Genomic DNA, 23500 nt, shown 5'->3' with positions numbered 1-23500 from the left:
GACCCCTCTTTTGTTCTTGCTTTGATTAATGACTTGCGTTTTGGCTTTCGCATTGGTTTTACCGGGCCTCGTAATGTTTCTGTTCATAGTGCTAATCTGTCCTCTGCAACAGCTCACCCCGAAGTCGTTGACCAATATCTCGCAACTGAATGCCAGCGGGGCCATACGGCCGGTCCCTTCACAGCTCCGCCATTCGCCTGCCTCCGCACATCAGGAGTCGGCGTGGTCCCGAAAAAATCAGGCGGGCACCGGTTGATCATGCACCTCTCCGCCCCGCAGGGGAACAGCGTGAACACGTTCATTGACCCTGACCAATACCGCTTCAAACTGATTACGATCGACTGCATTGCCGATCATGTTCGCAGAACAGGCCCCTGCGCACTGATAACCAAGGTGGACCTGAAGCACGCGTTTCGGCTCTGTCCAGTACACCCCGACGACTGGCCACTGCTTGGCATGCAATGGAGATCGAAGTATTACTTCGACACAGTCTTGCCGTTCGGTCTGCGGTCCGCCCCTAGCTTGTTTAACCGCCTAGCAGACGCGCTTGAGTGGATCCTACGCCACAAGTACAGCATACCCGCACTCGAGCACTACCTCGACGACTTTGTTTCGGTATCACCACCAGCCACTGTGGTGCCATCGTCGACAGCCGCAGTCCACAAGGCCACGATCCTTCAGGTGTTCGACAACCTGGGTGTCCCCACTGCAGTTGGCACCGACAAGGTGGTGGGTCCATCCACGTGCGTCACCGTGTTGGGCATCGAGATTGACTCGGCCACCGGGGAACTCCGCCTTCCCACTGACAAGCTCCGCGCGCTGCAACATCTGCTGCAGTCATGGTCCACCCGCCACACCGCCTCACGGCGGGAACTCCAATCTCTAGTGGGCCACCTGTCTTTCGCAGCAAAGGTTGTTCCAGCTGGACGCACCTTCACTAGACGGCTCATTGATGCATGCACTTCCGCTCACAGCTCATCGCCCATCGTCCACCTGAGCAGCGATGCCCTAGCCGATATCCGGTGGTGGCAGGAATTCCTTCCCGTCTGGAACGGCAAAGCCCTTATGCGCGACCCAGAGTGGTCTAGGTCACCGGACCTTGAGTTGTTCACGGACGCATCCGGCCTAGGCTTCGGTGGCTTCTTTCAAGGTCGCTGGTTCGCCGGCGCATGGTCCGCAACGCAACAGACGCCGCCATACACCTCCATCATGTGGAGGGAGATGTGGCCAATCTCCCTCGCCTGCCAGCTGTGGGGACCGCTTTGGACGCAGAAGAAGATCCTGCTCCACTGCGACAACGCTTCCGTGTGCGCTGCCTGGGAGTCGGGCACCTGCCGGCACCCAGGAGTCGTGGCGCTCATACGCAGCACCCTCCAGACGGCCGCTCGCCACAACTTCTGTCTGCTTATCCGCCACATCGCCGGAGTGGACAACGGTATCGCAGATGCCCTATCCCGCGCTCAGTTCCCACGGTTCCGCCTCTTGGCGCCCGGGGCCGACCTCAGTCCGTCGTCACTCGCAAACATCCACGCCGCAGCGTGAGGAAGTCGCCATCCAGGGTCCGCCGTTACCGAGATTGGACGCTCTGCTCCTGAGACCACAGAACTTTGCTTCTGCCCCCGTGTTTTCTTTTGTTTCCTTTACTTTTTCCGCTGTGTATCGCTGCTCGCACAGCCTACTGCCACGCCCCACCCGTTGCACCTCTGCACTAGTTGTTAAGCCCTCGCCGGGGTGTTACTGCCTATCATTTCTGCCTCAACCCTGTGTGCTTACGGATTGTCAAGTCCTTTAGAATCGCATCCCTGTGTGCTTATGGACCGAGTCAAGTCCTCTAGATTTGCCGCCCGGTGTGCTTAGGGACTGAATCAGGTCCCCTAGACGCCTGCACTTTCTTTGGGAGCAGTTCGGTCCCGCCGCTGCCTAGGGAGACCACCGCAATAGACACATCTAGATGGGGAATCAAATAGGCAAGCCGCAAGCAAAATCCGCACGCCTCATGGCAGTAGGCCTCCGCCGGTCAGAGAGCCCCGTTACACCTAGGATCATGACTGCGCTCATGGGGGTGGGTCGTACGAAGCAGGGTCACTCGCACTGACTGAATTTCTTTGCCCTTTGTTGTGTTGATTCCAGGCTCGCTGGCCGTTGCCGCATGCAACCGCTCACATGATGGCTCGCCAGCCCAGATCGCTCATCTATCCGCAGAAAAGCAACCTCCCGCAGGAGGGCCACCGCAGTCGCTTCCTCCGCAACGTACCGCTGGCCCCAGTCAGCACGCAGGGCTAGCTATCGTGTTTCTCGCTCGCTTCCTAGCCGCTGTCTAGGGCAGGTGGTGATGGATGTGCGCATGTTTGTGTATATGCTTGTGTTTATGTGCGCGCATGTGGGCATGTGCGCTGCTATACGCGGTCACTGGTGGATGCATGTGGCACGCTATCTCTTCTCCTGTGTCCTCTCTGCCAGGCTCGCCAGCCGCCGCACTTTCCGCACGAGCCGAACAACTCATATCCAATTCAGTGGCCGCAGCCACGCAACACACATATGCCCCGGGCTGGCACGCATTCCGCAAGTTCATGCAACAGATTCACCGCGACCCGCTGTCACCGCGTCACGATGACATCCTGCTATTTGCCGCTTCCATGTCGCATTCTGTCAGTGCCGGCACTTTGAAAGTATACCTGGCCGCAGTCAGATACAACCTCCTCTGCAGGGGAGGACCTGTCGAAGTCCTTCCATCCAGCCGGCTCACCGCTCTGGTGAAAGGCCTGGAGAGAGAACGCGCATCGCTCCCACGGCACGCAACTGCCCAGCCTCGGAGACAGGCTATCACCGCCGTACAACTCAAGGCACTACATCTTTTCCTGCAGCGTTCCGCTTATAGCCCTGGCGACACGCTCATGCTATGGGCCGCATTGACGACAGCATTCCATGGTCTGCTGCGAGTTAGCGAGTACACGTCCCCGTCGCCAGCAGGGTCGGGTACCCTGAAAACTCTCAGGCGCGCTCACCTCGTGCTCTCTCAGGCCACAGCCAGCTTACGGCTTCAACGCACGAAGACATCGCAGCTGACAAGCGGTGGCGAGGTTGTGCTGCATCGCCATGCAGACCCGCAAATATGCCCCGTCCTGGCCCTCGAGGCATACGTCAGATCATGCGCATGGGGTAGTGACGAACAACCTCTCTTCAAGTTCGGCAATGGACGATGGCTCACGCCCAATGACATCAACGTAGTGTTGCGCAGGGTTCTGGGCCCCAGCTACAGTAGCCACTCCCTCCGTGCAGGTGGCGCAACGCACATGGCGAACCAAGGTGCCCCGGAGTATGCCTTGATGGCAGCCGGGCGGTGGTCCAGCGGAGCTTACCGCACGTACGTTCGCAGGCCTGCAGGCATGCCGCGGCGTTACTGAGCCACGGGTCGCAAGCACCGCACGCCCCCCTTTTCTTGGAGGCACGGGCTCGGCCGATGGGCACGAAATCCGCATGGTGCACATCCATCGGCTGCCGCAGACAATACAATTAATATACTTGTGGGTACTACCGAGTACTTAGTGGTCATGCAGTTGCCATAGCAATGTACTGGTACACCCAGCCTTTATGATTGTTACATGACCCCATGGGTCGTCTTTCAAACGCTCTTTCATAGCCGATAGATGGCGTTATTTGTTCCTATCATACTATGTTACAGATGGGCGGCCTTAGACGGCCCAGTCCGATCATTTCACGCGAACTATGTTATACGTCATCATGATCACAATAATCATGTCGTGCTCACGTTCAATATAAGCTTGCGACACCCCACTGGCTCATCTCTTCTGTGGTGTGAGGGTTAAATGTTGGTTTGCGTTGCGCAAACCGTAGTTAACCAGCACGCCACGGGCCGCGCCCCCGCAGGGGAATATTCCCGCAAGATGACTTTAGGTGACCATACGCACTCGGCCGTGCCGCCGCAGTCGACTGGCGCAAGCACGCACTCTTGCAGAGTTCCGCATTCGGGTCGCACTCGCGTACGACATCCCGTATGAGCCACCCTTCGCCTGGCGGATGCATCCGTAGACGGCTCATCTACTGCTGGCTGGTGTAATTTTGCCAGTTGTCTGTTTTGCTGCGAGTGCTCGCCACGCAATTTTGTTTCCCACCCGCCCACGCCTACCGGACGGAGGGGAGGCACGGGCTCGGCCGATGGGCACGAAATCCGCATGGTGCACATCCATCGGCTGCCGCAGACAATACAATTAATATACTTGTGGGTACTACCGAGTACTTAGTGGTCATGCAGTTGCCATAGCAATGTACTGGTACACCCAGCCTTTATGATTGTTACATGACCCCATGGGTCGTCTTTCAAACGCTCTTTCATAGCCGATAGATGGCGTTATTTGTTCCTATCATACTATGTTACAGATGGGCGGCCTTAGACGGCCCAGTCCGATCATTTCACGCGAACTATGTTATACGTCATCATGATCACAATAATCATGTCGTGCTCACGTTCAATATAAGCTTGCGACACCCCACTGGCTCATCTCTTCTGTGGTGTGAGGGTTAACCAAATTAAAGCTGTGTGGACCCTGGCTAGCGCCAGACGTTACTGAAGTAACGTCTTCTGCATAGCTACGGGAATAACTACACAGTACGCTGTAATGTGCACTAAAATCGTCGGGACTGGCCAATACCCCCCATTGTCTTCAATGGAACTCCTGTCGAGGAGCAGCCCTCCATCAAAGTACTCGGCGTCACGTTTGACCATCAGATCAAATTCAGCCAGCATATCCGAACTGTTGTAGTCCGAGCAACGCAGAGACTTGGAGCCTTGCGCAAGGCATTTCACTTGCTGACTATTCCTGCCCGGCTTCGAGCCTACAAAGCCTTTGTCCGGCCGGTTATGGAGTACTGCCCAATCGTCTGGATGGGGGCAGCTCCTTCCCACTTGAATCGGCTGGACTGGGTGCAGGAGCGAGCCATCAAGGCAATACATCCGCAATGCTGGCTTCCTAGCCTCATAATTCGCCGCACCATCGCTGCCCTCTGCCTCCTGTATAAAGCCCTTTGCGATAATTCTCCCGCCTTTCTCTCGAGAATGGCTCCACCCCCGACACACCAACCCAGGACCACACGCCTCACCCGCCAGGCTGTACGACTGTCCACCGCGCATCCCCATCAGTTACAGAATGTTCTTCCTGCCAATTCCCGGAACAATGTGAGCCGAGCCTTTCCCCACTCCGTCATCCCAATTTGGAACCAGCTGCCTACCTCTATCATTCCCCACCCATTTCACCCAAAGAACATCCAAAAGTTCAAGACAGCAGCTTATCACCATCTCCTCAGAACGAACTGGCACTGGGCCACTCATATCATACGCGAGTAAGAGGGTACAGTGTCCTACCCTGCTTGGACATACATGTAATCTCTCCTCACAGACAGTCTCCTCTTGAATTTAAAAGTCTAACAGCGTTCACATCAATATTCAACTTATTCTTTTGCTCACTGAGCAATACAATCTTTCCATTTTCTTTCTTCTGTTTTCTTTTTCAATTTAATCCTCCCTACCCAATATCCCTTTGGTGCGTCCATGGAGCTATGAAGCCGAGACCTCTGGTCGGCGGAGCTTAATGGGCCCCACCACCACACTCCATCATTCACCCCAGTGTCTGGAGATATGTGGATTTTGTAGAAAAAAAAAGAAAAGAAAAACTAACACCACCAGTGCCCATCCAAGATGTGCTAGAGCTGTTACCCAGTTAGTTGTAGAACGTCAGTACCGTCGGTCAGTGTCGTGCAATGTTATCGCATGAGCTGATTGTTTAGTAACTGGTGGTGTTAGTGGACATTAGTTCCTTGGTCCTTTTCCTTTCTTATAAATTCATCATAATGACTGCACATGTTATACTACATCCCACGACAACAAGCTAAGTCCCACGGCAACAAAGAATGCCGACTGTTACAGGACGATGACGAGACCAGTTAATAACATGACAATGCGGTCTAACTACAATTCGAAGCAGCAAAGCAACAGACCACCCAACTTGGATGGGTCAGCAATATCGGAGATAAAGGAAGGGGGGGGGGCTTTGCGAAAACGAATTGTACAAAACCGGACGCCAATATCTAACAGTACTCCTCATGCAGGACACTATTGTGGACGAGTTGACTACACTAACAAGTACATGACATTGTAGTTCCACACGACGTACGTTTTTCCGTGTTGTTCGTGACGGCTCATCAGGTGCACATTTCCGCTGCGCTCACCTTCCCCTCTTCGGTCCTACGTAACCATGAACCTTCCAAGTATTAGTTGGAAGGCTGTTGGTTTGCGCAATGGAGGTGTGTTAGAGCTACTTCAAGTACATGTAGGTCCCAGGTGGCTGAATGTCTCAGTAGCTTGTCAGTTTTGTGCCCTATTATCGCACTTTCTGACTGTATTTATCATCTTGTTACAGTCGTGGATAGTTGCTGCATAGCTCGTTCCCATGTGTTTCTTCTGTTTTAAATTTATTACTGGCTCAGTATCCGAGTTAAAAAAGTGCTAAACCGTAAATATTTAGCCGGCACGTTAAGTCCCATTTCCACAGGTATAGATTCCATCCTCAAGGTTTTCTCACTTCCTGATTACCCCCCCCCCCCTTCTTTACCAGTACCCTTTTCGCTTGCTTCTACTCAGACGTCTAAATTAACCTCTTCACATTAATCTTTTTATCTTAATATTTTCCTCATTTTAAAAATCGCACTCTATTGCACCCTATTGTACACGTACATGTACACGTATATTTATTCTCGGAGACCCCTTTGATTTAGGCTTCGGCCTTTGGAGAATCCCTCAAATAATAATAAAACGTTTTAAAATGACTTTGTAGTAAAATTGTTATGTGTTTACTGTCTATGCAAAGTCTTGTACTGGTCCAACGCATGGTGTTCAGACAGTTCTCCAGCTGCACGCATTTCAGACACGACAAGGGTTGCACCTCCCGATGTACAGTGTGTGCCGATTGTAGCCCAACACCTGGGATTTCCTGATAGTGGTGCAGTATCCACTATGAAACTCGTACTGCCGCTCACACCTCACGAAATGTTTTCTTCCTTTCCAATGCTCCACAATGCTGTGATGCTCGGGTACCGGCAGACTCATGATCCGAACATCCGAGATTATCCGCTGGACACTGCACGTAACTAGGGTCACCGCCGTGTACAGCTGTTAACTATACACTGTACTGTCGTGGACATGTAAATCCGGTCAGACGTCTAGCGGCCCCAGGGCGCTGGCCATGCAGCCGTGGATAAGCGGTACAAACATGCATTACATGTATGCGCTGCAGCGTGCTGGACTGCTGGTCGCATCGGATCAACATGTGCACTGTACACAGCGTTCTGTACGCGCTGAGGGTGCCGGTGTCACATAGTACTATTCCCCCCCCCCCCCCCCCCCCCTAGCGCTTGGCCCCGGGGGAAAAGTACTATGCACCGGAGTATAGTGATTGGACCCTCGGGGAACTTTACTATGCAGTGTTTGTACCCCCGGGAACTTTACTATGCAGCAGAATGCCCCCCCCCCCCCGCCACACACACACATCACTGAACCAGGTACATGTAGAGAACAAGACTACACTACACGCCTGGGAAATAATAATTTGAAATTTTAATAGCTCAATACGGTTTCGCCAAAAACTGCTTTATTTCTCGCCCACAAGAGCTTCCCTGGCGATATAGTCTTGATCCGAGGCAATGTTTCGGTGTATGTGGGCATTGACTGCCCTCAGTTTCGAGAAAAGCTCCAAGCGATAATCCTTTCCTTCGCTTTCTTGCCAGAGTTCTCAAGACCAACACAACAGCGTTGAATTGTGGTCAAAAAGTACTCAGCGTAGATTTCGTGCCGAATTCCACCCCAAACAATTTACGCTGACCTCTAGCTCTCGCCACCAATTGAACCCACTGATATATACAATGTACATCTACACGAACAATGGTTCGAGTCAAAAGGACAACTTCGCAATGAGCATACTTTCTCAGGGTAATATTCTACATGTACATGACTGTATATTTTATACCTATGGGCATGGAACTAATACCAGTATTAGTTCCAACGAATGATGTGTAGTGCTCTTGGACGTGTGTACATGTACAATTTTTGGTGTTGACAGTTTTCTTTAGACTTTTCCCCTTTCCATTCCCTCAACTTATGAGTACATTTATACTCGTAATTATAACACCATCGAGATGACAAATTGACCAGCAGAAAGACATGAAATTGCTTCCTTTATGTACAAGATTAGTGCATGCTCATACTATTTGGGATGCTTTGCTGTTTCCCATGGCACGACAAACAGTAAAGCATCCCAAATAGTATGAGCATGCATTTGTACATAAAGGAAGCCTTTGCTGCCAGTAACCACTGGCTGCGGACATGAACATTATCCTGCCGAGCAGAGCATTAGTACAAACACAGACACACACGCATGCACACACATGTACACAAGCACACACACACACGCGCGCGCACGGCAGCTTGCTACAAGAGAATCATGCTAGTAATGCACTTCAACAGGCCATAAGTACATGCACCGGTTTTGGGCTGTGACAGACAGTGACGAAGAGAGGGAAAGAAAGAAAGAAAGAGAGAGAGAGAGAGAGAGAGAGAGAGAGAGAGGGGGGGGGGGGAGAGAGAGAGAGGGAGAGAAAGAGAGAGAGAGAGAGAGAGAGTGTGAGAGAGAGAGAGACAGAGAGAGTCTCAGAGAGACAGAGAGAGAGTCAGAGAGAGACAGAGAGACTGAGACAGAGACACAGGGAGACAGACAGAGGGAGACAGACACACACACACCACACACACACACATACACACAGACACACACACACACACACAAAGAGACTGAGACACACAATGGGACCAGAGCATGAAAAGGCATCAGCTGAGGAAACCAAGAAATTGTAAAGTTCAAGCAGTGCATGGTTATGTTCTTTCAGGGTAAACAGGGCCAAAAAGGGAAGTGCAGAGCTGGGAGAAGTGCAAGTTGGGAAAACCAAAAGCAGAAACAGGTTCACATAATGACAGCCAGTGATGTTCAGCATCGGGCTACTGAAGTACTGGTAAGCATCACTTGATTTGTGACTCTTCCAAAGCACACCAGACGAGTTGACTAAGTAGATGGCAAAATTGCTACACCCTTAGCAGTAGGAGTACTTTCTTGGGTGGGTGCCTGTGCCACTAGAGTCTGGCACCAACCTGGTATCTTACAACTACTGGAAGGTTAAGCCAGTCAGCCACGGCCGAAATCTCATCAGTGGTACCCCACACTCATGGCCGAAATCTCATCAGTGGTACCCCACACTCCCGGGTGGTGCATCATTGTTGCTATAAGATACTCTGCTGCTGGATTGGGATTATCCCCAAGGTCAATCAGATAATGGAAGCTAGCTGAAGCGCTTTCGTGCTTGGGAGCATGTTTCAAAAACCTCTTCTTGGCTTCTTTGTGAGGATGATAGATATCTGACTGGGCACTAGCGGCAGAGTGAAGCTCAACAGGTGAACGCATCAGCTTAACGTATACAATAAAGTAGGGAGACAGCTTTGTGGACGATTGCTTGTTGCTGCTGTGATACTATTCCACTCCTTCTGGGATTCTATCACCATCTGTCAAAGTGGGCGAAGAAGGGTTCGGGTGAATCGCTCCATGAGACCATTTGACAGTGGATAATAAGCACTGCAGATTTTTGTTCTACCTCCATGTCCTTGCACAGCAGCTCGTTCCCGTTGCTCACAAGCTACACTTCAACGCGGGAATGCGTATAATCACAATAATAAATACATGTACAGCCTAATGTCGAGCCAGACGCGCCTCACCGGACTTCCATGTCCATTGTACGTGACTAGTACTGGTTGCCATGGTTCTCGGCTGCTTTCCTTGCCATGCCCGGGCTGCCGTTAGGCTCCGGCGGATTATGCTCGCGAAATCATGGAATTATGCTTTCATGGATTCTCGCATTATGCTCATAAAATCCTCATACATGTATTATGCTTTGGCACCCGGGGATATTATATCCACTTTGTTGTACTTATGGAGCCTCGAAGTTCGGAAAATTGTGCCTTTTTTCGTGCTTGCAAGTTGCAAGTGGCCATAAGTACAACAAAATACATGAGTATCCCCACACCAAGGTGTCCATATGGCCATGCATGTTAGAGATCAACATGAAAAAGAAAAAACCTTACTTCTGTAATAGGTAGCCGAGTGGTAGGCGCGGTGAAATCAACAATAATTACTTTTATTCTACTTTCAGGTACACACCTGAGATATAATCGTTCGTGAAAGAAGAAGCGGCAAAATAAATAACTTTCTCTCCGGTGCTCACCTAGAGGCTGAATCCTTATTCTTCGAGTTAGCTTTCATTGCTATCCAATCTAATCTAATCTTCTCTTCATCAAAACAGAAATGCGCAGCCGCTTATATGCAGCAGACGCCGTACGCTTACATACGGAGATACACTAAATATACATCAGGCAAAGCTCCGTATTAGTTCCGTACTGCTTCCGTATTGGTCGGGCAGGGATACTACACCCTCCCTTCCTACAGATAATCACGCCCTCGTGATTTTCCAAAAATTAGTGAGGAGTTACGAACACAGCGTCAACCGGAAGATGGCAAATTATATCGGAAATGATAACGTTTAGAGTAGACAGAAGAAATGAACTAATAACAAATCATAAAGTAGAAGCACACCAGGTTCACACGGTCTCACGGGGTCAAAAGGGGAAAGAACTGTCCTCCAAATAGGAACTGAAGCCACAGCACTCTTGCTGCACAACGCTGGCACAACCCGCCAGGAACATCGCAGTTCAAAAACCGAACTGAATACACTATAACTATAAGGGGCGTTGTCACACACATTGTCCCACGTTAGCTGGGTAAGCCGTGGCTCACCATGATCAGACGCCTACCAAACTAAACTGGATTCACACACTCGCATAAAGGAAGACTGAAGAGAACAGGGAGACTGAAGGAAGACAGGAAAGAAAATGCCATACCTGGAATCAGCGTTAGTAACCACGGCGGCGACTGGAGCTACGGCGGAGGGCAAGCCAGGTTTTATCTTCATCTTGGTTGAGCCGGTCACCCAGAGCGGCTAGCTCGGCGTCAGACAAATGACCTCCCTCCTCGTCTTGAATCGTGGTCTTCACATTGTCGATAGCATCACTTTGCGCGACGTAAAGAGTGATGGTCTAGCCAGGAAGAGTGTTGACGAAAATCTGCATTCCACCACGGAGGCGAAGTACCAAGTGAAGAGTGGGCTCCTGCTTCCGACTGCGTGCTTGCAAAAATCAAACGCTGCTGGTCTTGGGGAATACCCTCCTTGTCTTGGGCAGCAGCCTGCCTGTTGTCGTCCTCATCAGCTTCGCCATCACCACCGGTAGTATACATGTAGGTAGCGGGTCGCTTGGAATCGCCATCGGAGTCTCCAGTGGATGCCGTGCGGAGAGAAGGGTGATCCACGCTAGCACCCTGACTGTGCTGCAGGCTAAGCAGGGCCAGGCCCAGGAAGGCAAGAAACATAATTCTTATCTTGATTCGTCGCACGGAGCTGCAGCGGGTTGAGCCATCGGAGTCTGGGGTCGAATCACGTTGTTTTATTTAAAACTACACCGCTGCCACCAATGTAATGGTTAGCCGAGAAGAGTGTGGTGAAATCAACAATAATTACTTTTATTCTACTTTCAGGTACACACCTGAGATATAATCGTTCGTGAAAGAAGAAGCGGCAAAATAAATAACTTTCTCTCCGGTGCTCACCTAGAGGCTGAATCCTTATTCTTCGAGTTAGCTTTCATTGCTATCCAATCTAATCTAATCTTCTCTTCATCAAAACAGAAATGCGCAGCCGCTTATATGCAGCAGACGCCGTACGCTTACATACGGAGATACACTAAATATACATCAGGCAAAGCTCCGTATTAGTTCCGTACTGCTTCCGTATTGGTCGGGCAGGGATACTACACTTCCATCTTCTATTCATTACTTGATTTCTTTTGTACTTCAGCAAAAATATTATTTCATTGCCAAATTAGTTTGAGTTACCTTTGAAGATCATGTTCAGCTGTCTTCGTAATCATCATACTCGTTCAACCGATGTCACCCTCACCCTGCGAATAATTTTTTTAAATTTATTTTTTACTAGAGCCACGTAAACCCGTCATGTGTGAGCCATGAATAAGGGGAGTGGTGGCGTGGTCTGGGATGCTCTGCCGACCTTGGGTCTCGGCTTCATCACAACCAGGCGCGCCAATAGCAGAGAGAGAAAGAGAGGGAGAGAGAGAGAGAGAGAGAGAGAGAGAGAGAGAGAGAGAGAGAGAGAGAGAGAGAGAGAGAGAGACAGATAGATAGATAGAGAGAGAGAGAGAGAGAGAGAGAGAGAGAGAGAGAGAGAGAGAGAGAGAGAGAGAGAGAGAGAGAGAGAGAGAGAGAGAGAGAGAGAGAGAGAGAGAGAGAGAGAGAGAGGAGAGGGAGAGAGGAGAGAGAGATAGAGAGAGAGAGCGGGGAGGGTTGGGGAGCAAGAGAACTAAATAAGAGAACTAAATAAAGTATGAACTTAGAATTTGCGACTTCGGCGGTAATAGTCAGGAAGTTGTGTATTGAGCAGGGAGTGGTGCTTTCTTTCAGGTTTGCCGAGCGGAAGGTGCGACGTGCTCCTCGTGTGCTCCGGATGGCAGTCGTGAGTCAGTCAAGTGTCAAGTTCGGCAAGAAGCGTGTGCTCCTCGTTGGAGCAACCAACTTCCTAAATAAAGTATAATAAAAAAATTAGAGAGAGAGAGAGAGAGAGAGAGAGAGAGAGAGAGAGAGAGAGAGAGAGAGAGAGAGAGAGAGAGAGAGAGAGAGAGAGAGAGAGAGAGAGAGAGAGAGAGAGAGAGAGAGAGAGAGAGAGAGAGAGAGAGAGAGAGAGAGAGAGAGAGAGAGAGAGAGAGAGAGAGAGAGAGAGAGAGAGAGAGAGAGGGAAAGAGAGAGCGAGCGGGGAGGGTTGGGGGCAAAGAGAGGGGGAGAGAACTAAATAAAGTATAATTATATAATGCGTAAGGGGTGCACATTCAGATCCAGAGAAAAGACTAAGCAGGGCACGAGGCGTATGGCAATATGCAGCAGTGTGTGGGCAGATGTGCATACATCTTACAAAGTGTCAGTGGCCCAGTGCCATTGCTGGGCACGGAGGTGCCGGAAGACAGACACTTTGAAACTTTGCAGCCGTTTCCGGTCAGGTGGCTGGCTGAGGACGGCGGGTGGCAGGGCATTCCATACAGGGACAGCACAGGCGGTGAAAGCTCTAGGGCAACTTTCCCGGCTATTGACAGGTAGCCTTGTCTCAAGCTGGTAGTTATGCATGTCGAGACGGACGAGAGAGAGACGAGTGGGTCGAACATGGGCTGGTCGGGGGGCTTGAGAGGGAGGCAAGAGCTGACGAAGTGGGCTGGTAGGATTGGAGCACAGTAGTTTGTAAATGTAGGTACACGCAGCTACCATGCGCCGGATAGACAGGCTTTGCAGCATTGCGCTGGGGCCAATCAAGTGGAGGGCTGAGCGCTGCGTCTGGTCAAGTCGCTGCAAGTGACAATCTGCTGCGCCCATCCAGACCAATGGGCAGTACTCCATTACTGGGCGTACAAACCCAGGGTACACTGTAGCTCGGCTGCGAGAATCCAGGAGCGGCGAGGCCTTCCGCAGGAGCCCGAGACGCTGGCGTGCTCTGATGGCGATGGTACGGAGGTGGTTGCGGTGGGAAAGTTGGCTGTCCAAGGTTACCCCAAGAAGCTTGAGGTTACTCTCTCCATTCAGGGGGACACCCGCAAACTGTACTGCTGGGAGGTCCCAGGCGGGGCGGTGATGGTCAATAGTCATGGCCTGGGACTTGGCTGGCCCGAACGCAATTCTCCAGCTGGGGCCCCAATTCACAAGGGCATCGAGAGCATTTTGCAGGACTGTCGAGCTGTGGTCAATGGTATCCATGGTGGACAGGCACTGAAACAGCGTTGTGTCTTCGGCATAAGCGGCCGGATCTACACCTGGTGGAAGGTGGTCATCGGTATCGTTCGTGTAGAGGAGGAACAGTGTTGGTCCCAACAAGCTACCTTGCGGAACACCGGCTGTGATGCGGTGTGGGCTGGACGACTGCCCGCCAACGACAACACTCAGGCGCCTGTCCAGCAGGTAGTCCCCCAACCATGCAAGGAGCATGCCGGATACACCGTACTGCTGGGCTTTGTGGATATTTCCGTTTGATCCGTGTGGATCACACCTGGGTGGGAGACTCGATCGAACGCTCCAGCAATATCCACAGCAACAACCCGCACAGCTCCGCCCCCTGCAGCCACGGTACTCCAACGATGGTGTAGTATAATCAGCTCATCTCTCCCGTAGCTCCACTTCTCCTTCCATCATGACCGAACATCAACTATACAATTTAGAGCAATATCCATAGCCTGCAGTCATATCATGGCTGCTAAAATCCAGAGGTCATGACTTCGTAACATGCATAATGTACAAATGTAATGTACATGTACATGTACACGGAGTTAGGCGGACTTCCCGCCACTATCTCGGCCGCCCTGGATACCTGATGATGTGATGAAGGCTGATTCACTCGCATCTTCTGCTACATGATTGTACTGTGTCAGTGTGAGAAAGAACTGTTACTTTGAAGAAGACGAGTTCGAGCATACAATGCTGTAATGCCATGATTTCTACCCTGATTTTCATTGAAAACACTATCTGCATGACCTCCGAACCCTTTAGTGGCTTTACCATGCAGACCACCAGCACTGATCAGGTGCATTGTACACAATTGTATAGCCTACATACTAGAAATGTGGTATAATCGTGTGGTTATCCTCCTACCTCCGAGAGGATGCCAAATTATGCTCCAAATTTTCAACCACCAAATTATGCCAATAATTATGCCGGCGGGCGCCGGTGCCTAGCTGCCGTCTGATTATTGTGTGATAGAGCGTCCTTGGCGTGCATGCTACAGGACTGAATGTCGCCTTCACTCCAGGACCATGATCCAGTCTCGCCTGGCTAGGCGTGCCTGAGCTGTGCCAATCGTGGTTATCACGTGCTGCGAAAGCGCTAGGCGTCTCGAGCTAGTCGTTGGGTACGGGAGGTTGTGTTCGTAGAACTAGAACTATTTACTTGTAGAAGCGTCTCCAGCGCCATCCGGGTGCTTCAACCGTGCGGCGGCAAGAGAGAGGTGAGCGGCGCGGCCCGGATGGCGCTGGTGACGCTTCTAGTTCTAGTTCTACGAACACAGCCTAGCCTACACACTGGAGCCAGGACTGTCTAATCATGATAATTATGTGGTGCAGAGTACTTTCTTTACGACTTTAGTCACGCGATCAGCAATACTAGAGTGTTGGACGATTGACAACGGTTGCCATTGACAGCATGATATCAGCTGTCCAACATTCACAGTTTGCCTATCGAGTATCGTACATGGACTCCACTGTGTTTGTACATCTCCCTCGCTGGCCAAGTTCAGTTCAGAGAGGCTTCCCCTTCCAATAGGGGATTTGCGGGAATACAGTGCTACATAATGACCGTAGCGGTGTTTTTTTTGGGTTGTGACACAGTCTTTTACAAAAACCATGTGACAATCATTATGAAATCGCGGATTTTCGCGCGGCGGTGGGATCCTCCTGGTTTTCACAAGCTGACTCAGAGATCAGCGGGGCGGGCCCTGGTCATGTTGTTATCATGCACCATGGTTATCAGAAACCGACTCTCACTCGTGTGAAGTGGCTACACTCTCGCAGAGCCTCAGAACGCTTGCCGAAGACTGACTCCGGCCCGAGTCAAAATACATGTGACCAGCAGTGGACCATTTTATGCAGTGACTCCCTGGCCCTATCGACTCGTCTGTTACTCTGGAGTCTGGGTTATAGAGAGAAGTGAAGTGAAAAATAGTTTGTCTTGCCTCTTGCTAATGCTAGTCTTGGTGTTACACCCGGCACTAGCACTTCGTAGGTCTGCCTTCGAACTTCACGCCATCGAGACTTCAAGTCTTGGTGAATTTACACAAGGGCCCAGTGTAGCTCAGTCCGTGTCTGTATAGTTCACTGTCATACACACGGCCGGTGACGGGCGATGCGCTCCAGCGTGAGTGCGGCAAGAAAGATAGATCAGTGACAGTGTTGGTCCTTGAATGAGTGAATGAGGAAGTCATTTCTCTACTAACGCAAACCAACGTCTCGGCCGGCGGTCTGAAAATCTTCAAGTGCAGCGCCACCCTAGGTAGAGATCAAGAGCGGGCGCAGCATTCCGACCATTCAGACTACAGTCATTCTGATTCAGGGTTTCCTCTGCCGGCACGCTGCTACTGTGCTAGCGTGCTGCGATCCCGTCGTCCGGTCTACCGTGTGCAGTGATTCCGCATGCTGCGATCCCGTCGTCCGGTTTACCGTGTGCAGTGATTCTGCAAGGCAACAGCGATACTTTGCGGTGGGGAATCCGAGCGAAAAGGGCTGCTAGGTAAGTGCGCGCCGTTGCATATGAGCTCAGTGCAGGGGAATATTATTTTTGGATACAGAAGTGATTGCATTGTTATGTACTCGGCTGCGCTTGTGGATAGTCAGCCCCGACTCTGGCCTTGTGAAGTAAAATAAAACTCAACAACACCCACTCAATAGGTGTTTTGTTCTCTCAATCCTCAACTTCTCAATCTGTGTTCTAGTCGTGTCTTCGTCCTCCCTGTAATTTATTAATCTTTCTCGGCTCTGGTCTTGAGCGGAGTTTGTAGAATTTTCGTAAAAAAAATCCTATAGAGGACCTGCATAGTTGAGAGGTTCTGCTATACGTGAAACCTCTGAGTGAACGTAGAGAAATCACGTAGAGAGCAGGTGCCTGGGTTAGAGCCTACGGCTTCGCGAATTTTGGGTCCAGATTTCTACGCGTAGATGAGTTACGTTGCGACACACGCAAAGAAAATACGTATAGGGATCTGCTGGGTATCATTCAAATGCAGGCAGAAAACTGCCCAATATGGAAGGGGAAAATCCCAGTACACACGATTTCTCTACGTCAACAATAGACAACATAGAGCAGAACAGGTTCTCTTTACGTTACGGGAACGTGAAGAGCGTTTCCGGGATTCTTCGCGTTGCGTTCCCGTAACGTAGAGCAGAACATATCTTATGGTCTTGAAGAACACGACCGACCGTCGATGCTCAGTCAGTGTGGCTCAATGAAATCTAGGCGCGTCACTAAAGTACGCGCCGGGCGTTGCACGGGTCGAGACCAGTGAACACTGGGCCGTGAAATGGTGCAAGGCGCAAACTTGAGTGACACGACTGGATTTCATTGTGCGGCATTGTCCACATGCTCATGTACATGCATACTGAATGGGGTTTGCAACGTAAATAAATAAAGTCTCCCGTCGCACCCCTAATGCTTTGGTAAGGCGATGACGTTACACTGCCGCAGTGTGAACATTCACTTTTTTTGCGCATGGCTGTTCTGACAATGGTAGCTCAATAACCAGTGTCTACAATCACCTGGGGTGCAGGAGTGGTGGTGATGATGGAACCTATGACTGCCAAGTTTCCCAATTTTTATTAGGGATTATCCAGCATTTTTGGATTGCCTCCCGAAATAATGACGTCACATGCCATATCTATGGTCCCTATCAAAATGTGTGTGATTAAAGGGGAAGTCCGGTGAAAAATTTAAATTTCACAGTCCGTAGAGTTCGGGTCGCTGAGTCGAATGGTCTTTGTCCGAGGAGGCTGCGGCTTATGGTTCGTCAGATACGCCCAATCGAACATGTGCGAATTTGAGCGCGCATCACCCAGATCCAGGTGATGACGTCACAGCGTGCAGCCAGGTAGCCACACCATCTAGTTGTGTACAAAAATGGCCATATTCAGAGCGCGTTCGATTGGGGAACCGTTTGTCGCAGCTTCTTCGGACCAAGACCATTCGATTCAGTGTTACAAACACTACGTACTCTGTGATTTTCAGCTCGGTAAACCTCGAGGTTATACCGTATTTTAGCCGTCTCCGATTTGGACTTTTTCCGTCAGCCTCTACTGTGCGTTGCGTGCATGCAGAGATTGCAGTGCGTGCAGTGTGTTATCTTGCTGTAGTAAAGTCAACAAACTCATCACAGACGGAACTACTCCTGCACTGCCGTGCTGGGGTAGTATCTACAACAAGACTCGAGTCACAACTGACACAAGACTCAGAAAACTAGTCAACAGACGGACTTGTCATGTACTGCACTCGTATCAGTCGTATTGTACAGTCATGTAGTCAGAGAACGTGCGTTTCTCCTTGCCGGTGCCGGTGATTGTGCTTTGAGAAAGAAAATTACTTTTAGTTTTCCGCTCCCGCCTCATTATTTTATGCTACAGCGATGAGTGCACAACCGTGACAAGTGACAAAACAGCGAACAGCTCCTGGACCTAGAACTTTCAGATTCCATAGCGTTGCGAGCGAAGAGTCGTGCCCGTGGTTCAAAGAGCCTGCACTGTTCTCCAATTGAGTAGTCCGAAATATTCCAAGTTCGCACCAAAACATCACCATGTGGCAGGCTACTGGAGTCTACGCGAATCGGTATGGAACAACATTTAGAGCACTCGCATCACTCTTCTCCATTTTGGCGACCCTGCTCTCCAGCGATCTGATAATTACATCAGCCTCGTCTGCAATAGCAGCTGCTTCTTCATCAGCGGGAAACTCAGTAGCGCTCACTCTTGACCGGCCCGCACGGCCATTTCTTCAGCTGAATACCGAGGTTCTCAGCCCCAGACCGAACTCATGAAGGCCAGCCATGGCTGCATCCTCACTCTCACAAGGAATTACAGGTCTTCGGGGTCGCTTGCACCAACTAATATCAGTCGCCAAATCATTTGAAATAGCACTGACACTATTGCTTTCACGCACTCCTTTTGACCTAGCTGCACGCTATGACGTTGCAGAGGGTGTGGCGCGGCCGCATGACGTCATGGCGCAGCCCCCGAAACTCAGTTTTTCAAACGGAAATATCTCGAGAACGCTTTGTCGGAGACACGTGGGACCAACACCATTCGACTCAGCGCCCGAAACTCTACCGACCCTGAAATTTAAATTTTTCACCGGACTTCCCCTTTAAGAGTTACAGACATTTTTCGAAGTTACAAGCCGTGCCCAATCCGGTACCGCACACATAAACGAGATGTGAGTTTATAACATTTGTAAAATATGTACTTTACATCATTATCTGATCAATGACGTCATCATAAACAGTTGAAAATACATACATGTATACGTGTACATGTAAATGTGGAAACATTTACATATGCCGAGAAAATGAGGCAAATCCCGAGATTTTGCATCGATGATCTCGAAAATCACTGTCAGTACTTCTTCAAGTACTTGGCAGTTTAAGCTGGTCCATCCCCATATCCACTGCTTTTGCTGCTATTGCCTAGTGCCTCCCCCCCCCCCCCCCGTCAGGCGAAATAGCACGTCATAGTACATTCGAGATCAGCGGGAAGAAGATGACGACGTCCACTAATTTAGTATCTGTGCACACGAATCTGCTGTGTGTGTTACTCTGTGTGTCAGCTATGGCATCATCGCCTGTGCTTCCATGCCTAGCATGTACGTCTGAACCATCCTGCAAAGTTTGAATGACGTAGGTTGAGCGATCGCTCCTCGAAACATACTTTTTGAAATTCTCTTCATAGTATATCTTCCACCATTGAAATTTCGAATTTCTTCGAATTTTTTGCTGAGAGGGGTGGCTTGCAACCTCGATATGGCTTGTTCCAGGCATGCTTTGGAGCCATCGCCTGTTGAAACAGTGGCGGGAAGCTGCCCTGCAACTGTTCCAACAGGAAATTAATCGATCCGTGAGAGCGCGAGTCCGCGAATCTCGGTTGAATATTGAGTATTTCAAGCCTTTTCACGACGAAGATGGAGTTCTTTTTGGAGATGGACGTCACGGCAAAGGACATGGTGTCCGACTTCTGGCGTCTGGTGAAGCCAGGGATCATTTGTCCAGTCAGGTCGGCAGCCTAACCGTCGGTGAGCTTGTGTTTGGATCCCATTCTGCTCGATGTGGTAGATCACAAACAATTTGATATCGCACAAATTGATCTCAGCATCGTGCGTACGGTATTTTATATTCAGAAAATCCCAAAGTGTCTCTGTGTGGCCGTCCTATGCCACGAGAAACTCCAATCAGGCTCCTATGTCCTCTGCCTTCATGATTGAATGTCCACTTCGTTTGAACAACGAACACAACAATCGAGGACGGCTTTGCAATGAAAAATACAGCTATACTGGAGCTGAAAAAAAGAAAAAGAAAAACGTGCTCAGGATGAGACTCGAGTACACGCATACTCTCCCAGCAGGTGAAACGCAAATTTTTGTGAAAAATGCGTGTCGCCGACTGACCAGTAATTTCGCCTGACGCCACCCTACCGTATTTCAAGGCATTGAGCTGCTCACTTGTCGCTCTGTTGTGGTTTCTTATTGCAGCTGCTGTGTAGGACAGTCTCCACAAGGATACCTCCTGGCCGGGGTACGAAGATGGGAAATAATATCGTGCCTAGTAAGTTATTCACGATTGCTAAAATGTATTCTCTTCTTTTCAGTGGATGTGGCAGATGCAGGTGTGGCAAATGGAAACAGAAGCATTCTACAAGCACATAGTACTGCCGCCTGGACACTGTTTGTATACATCAGGAAGTCGTAGCATTGAGAGAGAGACGACACAGGCAACTATAACGCGAACCAGTGCTGGCTTCGCTCCGAGGGTGCACGATCCAGCTGCCCCGAGAACTGCCCTTGGGGCAGTGCCGATTCGCGCGCACTCGTCTATGGCAATGCTGGTCTGGGCTGCGTTTGGGTGAGCCTGTCAAGCCAGGGATGTTCAACGTGCCATACAAACACCATGTGTTACGTAGTAGCTCAAAGTCCGGGTTAAAGCACAACACTGTTCTTAAAAGTCCCATTGTCTCATGCTGTCCCCCTAGTTGCCATGACTACCTGGTACACATCAGCCTGGATTTTAGTTTCAAAAACTGGATCCCTGTTTTATTTGTGGAACTAGGGTAAAATAAATTTTTCTTTACTGACTTGGTTGTGGCAGCTGCTGATGGTTGCAATGGTGGTGATGAGGGCGGTAGTAGCAATGAGATCAGTTGTTGCTATGTGAGCGGTGTTGGATATGTATGCGGTGTTGGATATGTGAGTGAGTAGAGAGGTTCCGGGGTACGATTTTCCATGCCAAAATCCGTATGGACGCTACGGCTATTTTCGAGGCGCGTTTCATACGATTTTTCGGCACGGAGAATCCGAGGGGACTAGCTTTCATACGAGCCATGTTTCGCACGGAGATTTTGCGTCATCGAGTGCAGAAAGATTTTTCGAGTACAAATTTGGTACGAGAAACATCGATTTTCCACGGGAAGTTTCGATTTCGGTACACATTTTCAAAATAAAAGGCACAGCGCGGGAATGTGACGTGTTTGCAATCGTAACCTAGGCAATGACGGCAAACATATAAGTTCCGTACTCCGGAACATTTCACTGCTCGAAAACGACGTATAAAAAATCCGTAGCGCCACGAAAAGTCGTACTCGGGAACCTGTCTATTATGCTTACGGGAGTGGTGATGGATATTACAGTGATTGTGATGAGAGTGTTAGTGGAAGTCGTGGTGGTGGGGGGGGGGGGGGGTGGAAGTCGTGGTGGTGGGGGGGGGGGGGTGGAAGTCATGGTGGTGGTTGGGGGGGGGGGGGGGGGGGGTGGTGGAAGTGGTGGTGGTGATAGAGGGGGGGGGGGGGGGTGAATGTGTATCACCAGTATCAATGGTAGAAGTGGTGTTTCAGGAGTGCATTTCTCATACTTTGGTAGTCTCACTAGAAATAGAACTGCTACTGTTACGATAGTCTCTACTGATGTGTCGTTGCTATATGGCTATACTGTAATGTGTGTAGTCATGGTTGAGAAACTCAATGCTACAATCATAGATTTCAACTCCAGAATAGTTCGGGTCAAGTTGAGTAGTGCTTTTTATCTGCTTCTGTGTGTGTGTGTGTATGTGTGTGTGTGTGCGCGCGCGCATGCGCTCATGCGCGTGTGTTCATGTGTTGTTTGGTTTAGCTGCCACAGGCAATCCGTTTGACTCGCCTGAGTTCATTGCTGACATACATCCATGGCTGCTGACTGTGGATGCCGACGTGTTCCGGGAGGCAGCACAGCAAAACCAGCTGCTGCGCACTTTTGCCATTGTCGCAAACCTAGAAAATATTTTGAAGCGGGAAGGTCCGGAGGCGCACAACAAGAAGCTGGTTCAAATCATCTCGGCCGATGAACTGCATGGATACAAGCGCTTGTGTCACGTCGTTGCCGAAATGGGCTTCCACACCCGAGTGCGTCAGATGCTGAACCAGCTACCAGAGAAGGATCGACCATGCCTAGGCAAGTTACAGTATTAATACTATTGCTCAATAATGAAGGTGATCATGTTGTTGAATACGACTCGCATGTTCCTCGTGGAGAGGCCTATATATTGGCTGAACGTATCTTTCAAACTCATTCTGGCCAATGAAGCAACAATATACATCTTAGTAAATCAGCACTCACTGCATTCGAATGCTTGTTATGGCTTCCACTGGTCAGTTTCTATGGGCAACCAGAAAGCATATTGCTCGTCTGTGTTGTCTCCATGACAACAAAATCGAGTTCAGTTGAATGCCCACAGATCCAAATGCGTGCACTAACGTTCAGCAATAGTGAAAACATGTATCGGGACTAGCCCTTTCCCAAAGGTGCTTGCCCTTTTTTTGCAGCTTTTTGGCCCTTTTTGGAAAAGCCCGTTTCTTTCGCCCTTTATTGCGTTTTTGGTGAAATATCGCCCTTTGTGAGCTTTTTAGCTGAGAAAGTGCTAAAATATGTTTGCTCATGCATGCGGTCACGTCACAGTTTCCGAGTGCTCGATCTGGATGGGCCTTGGCACGCCGCATTTTCGGGGGGGGGGGGGGGGCAACAAGTTGGTGAAGCTTGCTGTAATTGCTGTAAAAAGTGTTTTTTAGAACTTTACTTCACTGTAAAAAGAGCACTTTTTGCCTGTTTTCCCTGAAAAAGAGCACTTTTTCAGCATATTTTGAGGGACGCGAAAAGCACTAAGTGCGAATTAAAAGAGCACCTTTGGGAAAGGGCTACTTGGGACCCCCCCCCCCCCCCCCCCCCGTCATCACACATGAACAAAACAAAGATCCATGCAACAATTTGTGAATTCTCTTTTGCGCATATGACATTTTTTATATTGGGCCACCCAGAAACCTGCTCTGAAATACATAATGTAGTACAATAACTTCAGTTACAATCTGGGAGTTTTCGACGCGAAAAGCTCTACAGTCAGCAGAAGGTTGTGTCCCGTCCAACACGGAGTCACACGCCGCTGGCAATGTTAGAACATGTTCTATTTCATCCGTGGTTGCTGTGAACAATGCTCTGTGGAAGCGAAATTGAGATAAGAGAATGTTTGAAGC

The 23500-nt window shown here is 50.0% G+C and overlaps 3 protein-coding genes across 3 annotated transcripts in view; all 3 read left to right on the top strand.

Moving 5' to 3' along the window:
• The first annotated feature begins 258 nt into the window (after positions 1-258).
• Positions 259-1542, top strand: LOC135820156 (uncharacterized). Its single transcript, XM_065333467.1, has one exon. The coding sequence runs from the start codon at positions 259-261 to the stop codon at positions 1540-1542; it is 1284 nt and encodes a 427-aa protein (XP_065189539.1).
• Positions 1543-1951: 409 nt separating this feature from the next.
• On the top strand, positions 1952-3404 carry LOC135820155 (uncharacterized). The gene is made up of 3 exons (XM_065333466.1): positions 1952-1967; positions 2131-2250; positions 2461-3404. The coding sequence occupies exons 1-3, from the start codon at positions 1952-1954 to the stop codon at positions 3402-3404; spliced, it is 1080 nt and encodes a 359-aa protein (XP_065189538.1).
• A 12513-nt stretch (positions 3405-15917) lies between these two features.
• The window catches only part of LOC135820154 (uncharacterized), a 7923-nt gene continuing 340 nt past the window's right edge, over positions 15918-23500 (top strand). Inside the window, exons 1-3 of the mRNA XM_065333465.1 lie at positions 15918-16487; positions 20481-20553; positions 22110-22427. Of these exons, the coding sequence (XP_065189537.1) occupies positions 20532-20553; positions 22110-22427 (340 nt within the window). The 5' untranslated portion in view covers positions 15918-16487; positions 20481-20531. The remainder of the gene's footprint in view (positions 16488-20480; positions 20554-22109; positions 22428-23500) is intronic.

This window comes from Sycon ciliatum, chromosome 6 (genome assembly GCF_964019385.1).
Source record: "Sycon ciliatum chromosome 6, ocSycCili1.1, whole genome shotgun sequence".
Classification (NCBI taxonomy): domain Eukaryota; kingdom Metazoa; phylum Porifera; class Calcarea; order Leucosolenida; family Sycettidae; genus Sycon; species Sycon ciliatum.
The sequence above is the reverse complement of the archived record's forward strand: the minus strand, read 5'-3'. Positions and strand labels throughout refer to the sequence as shown.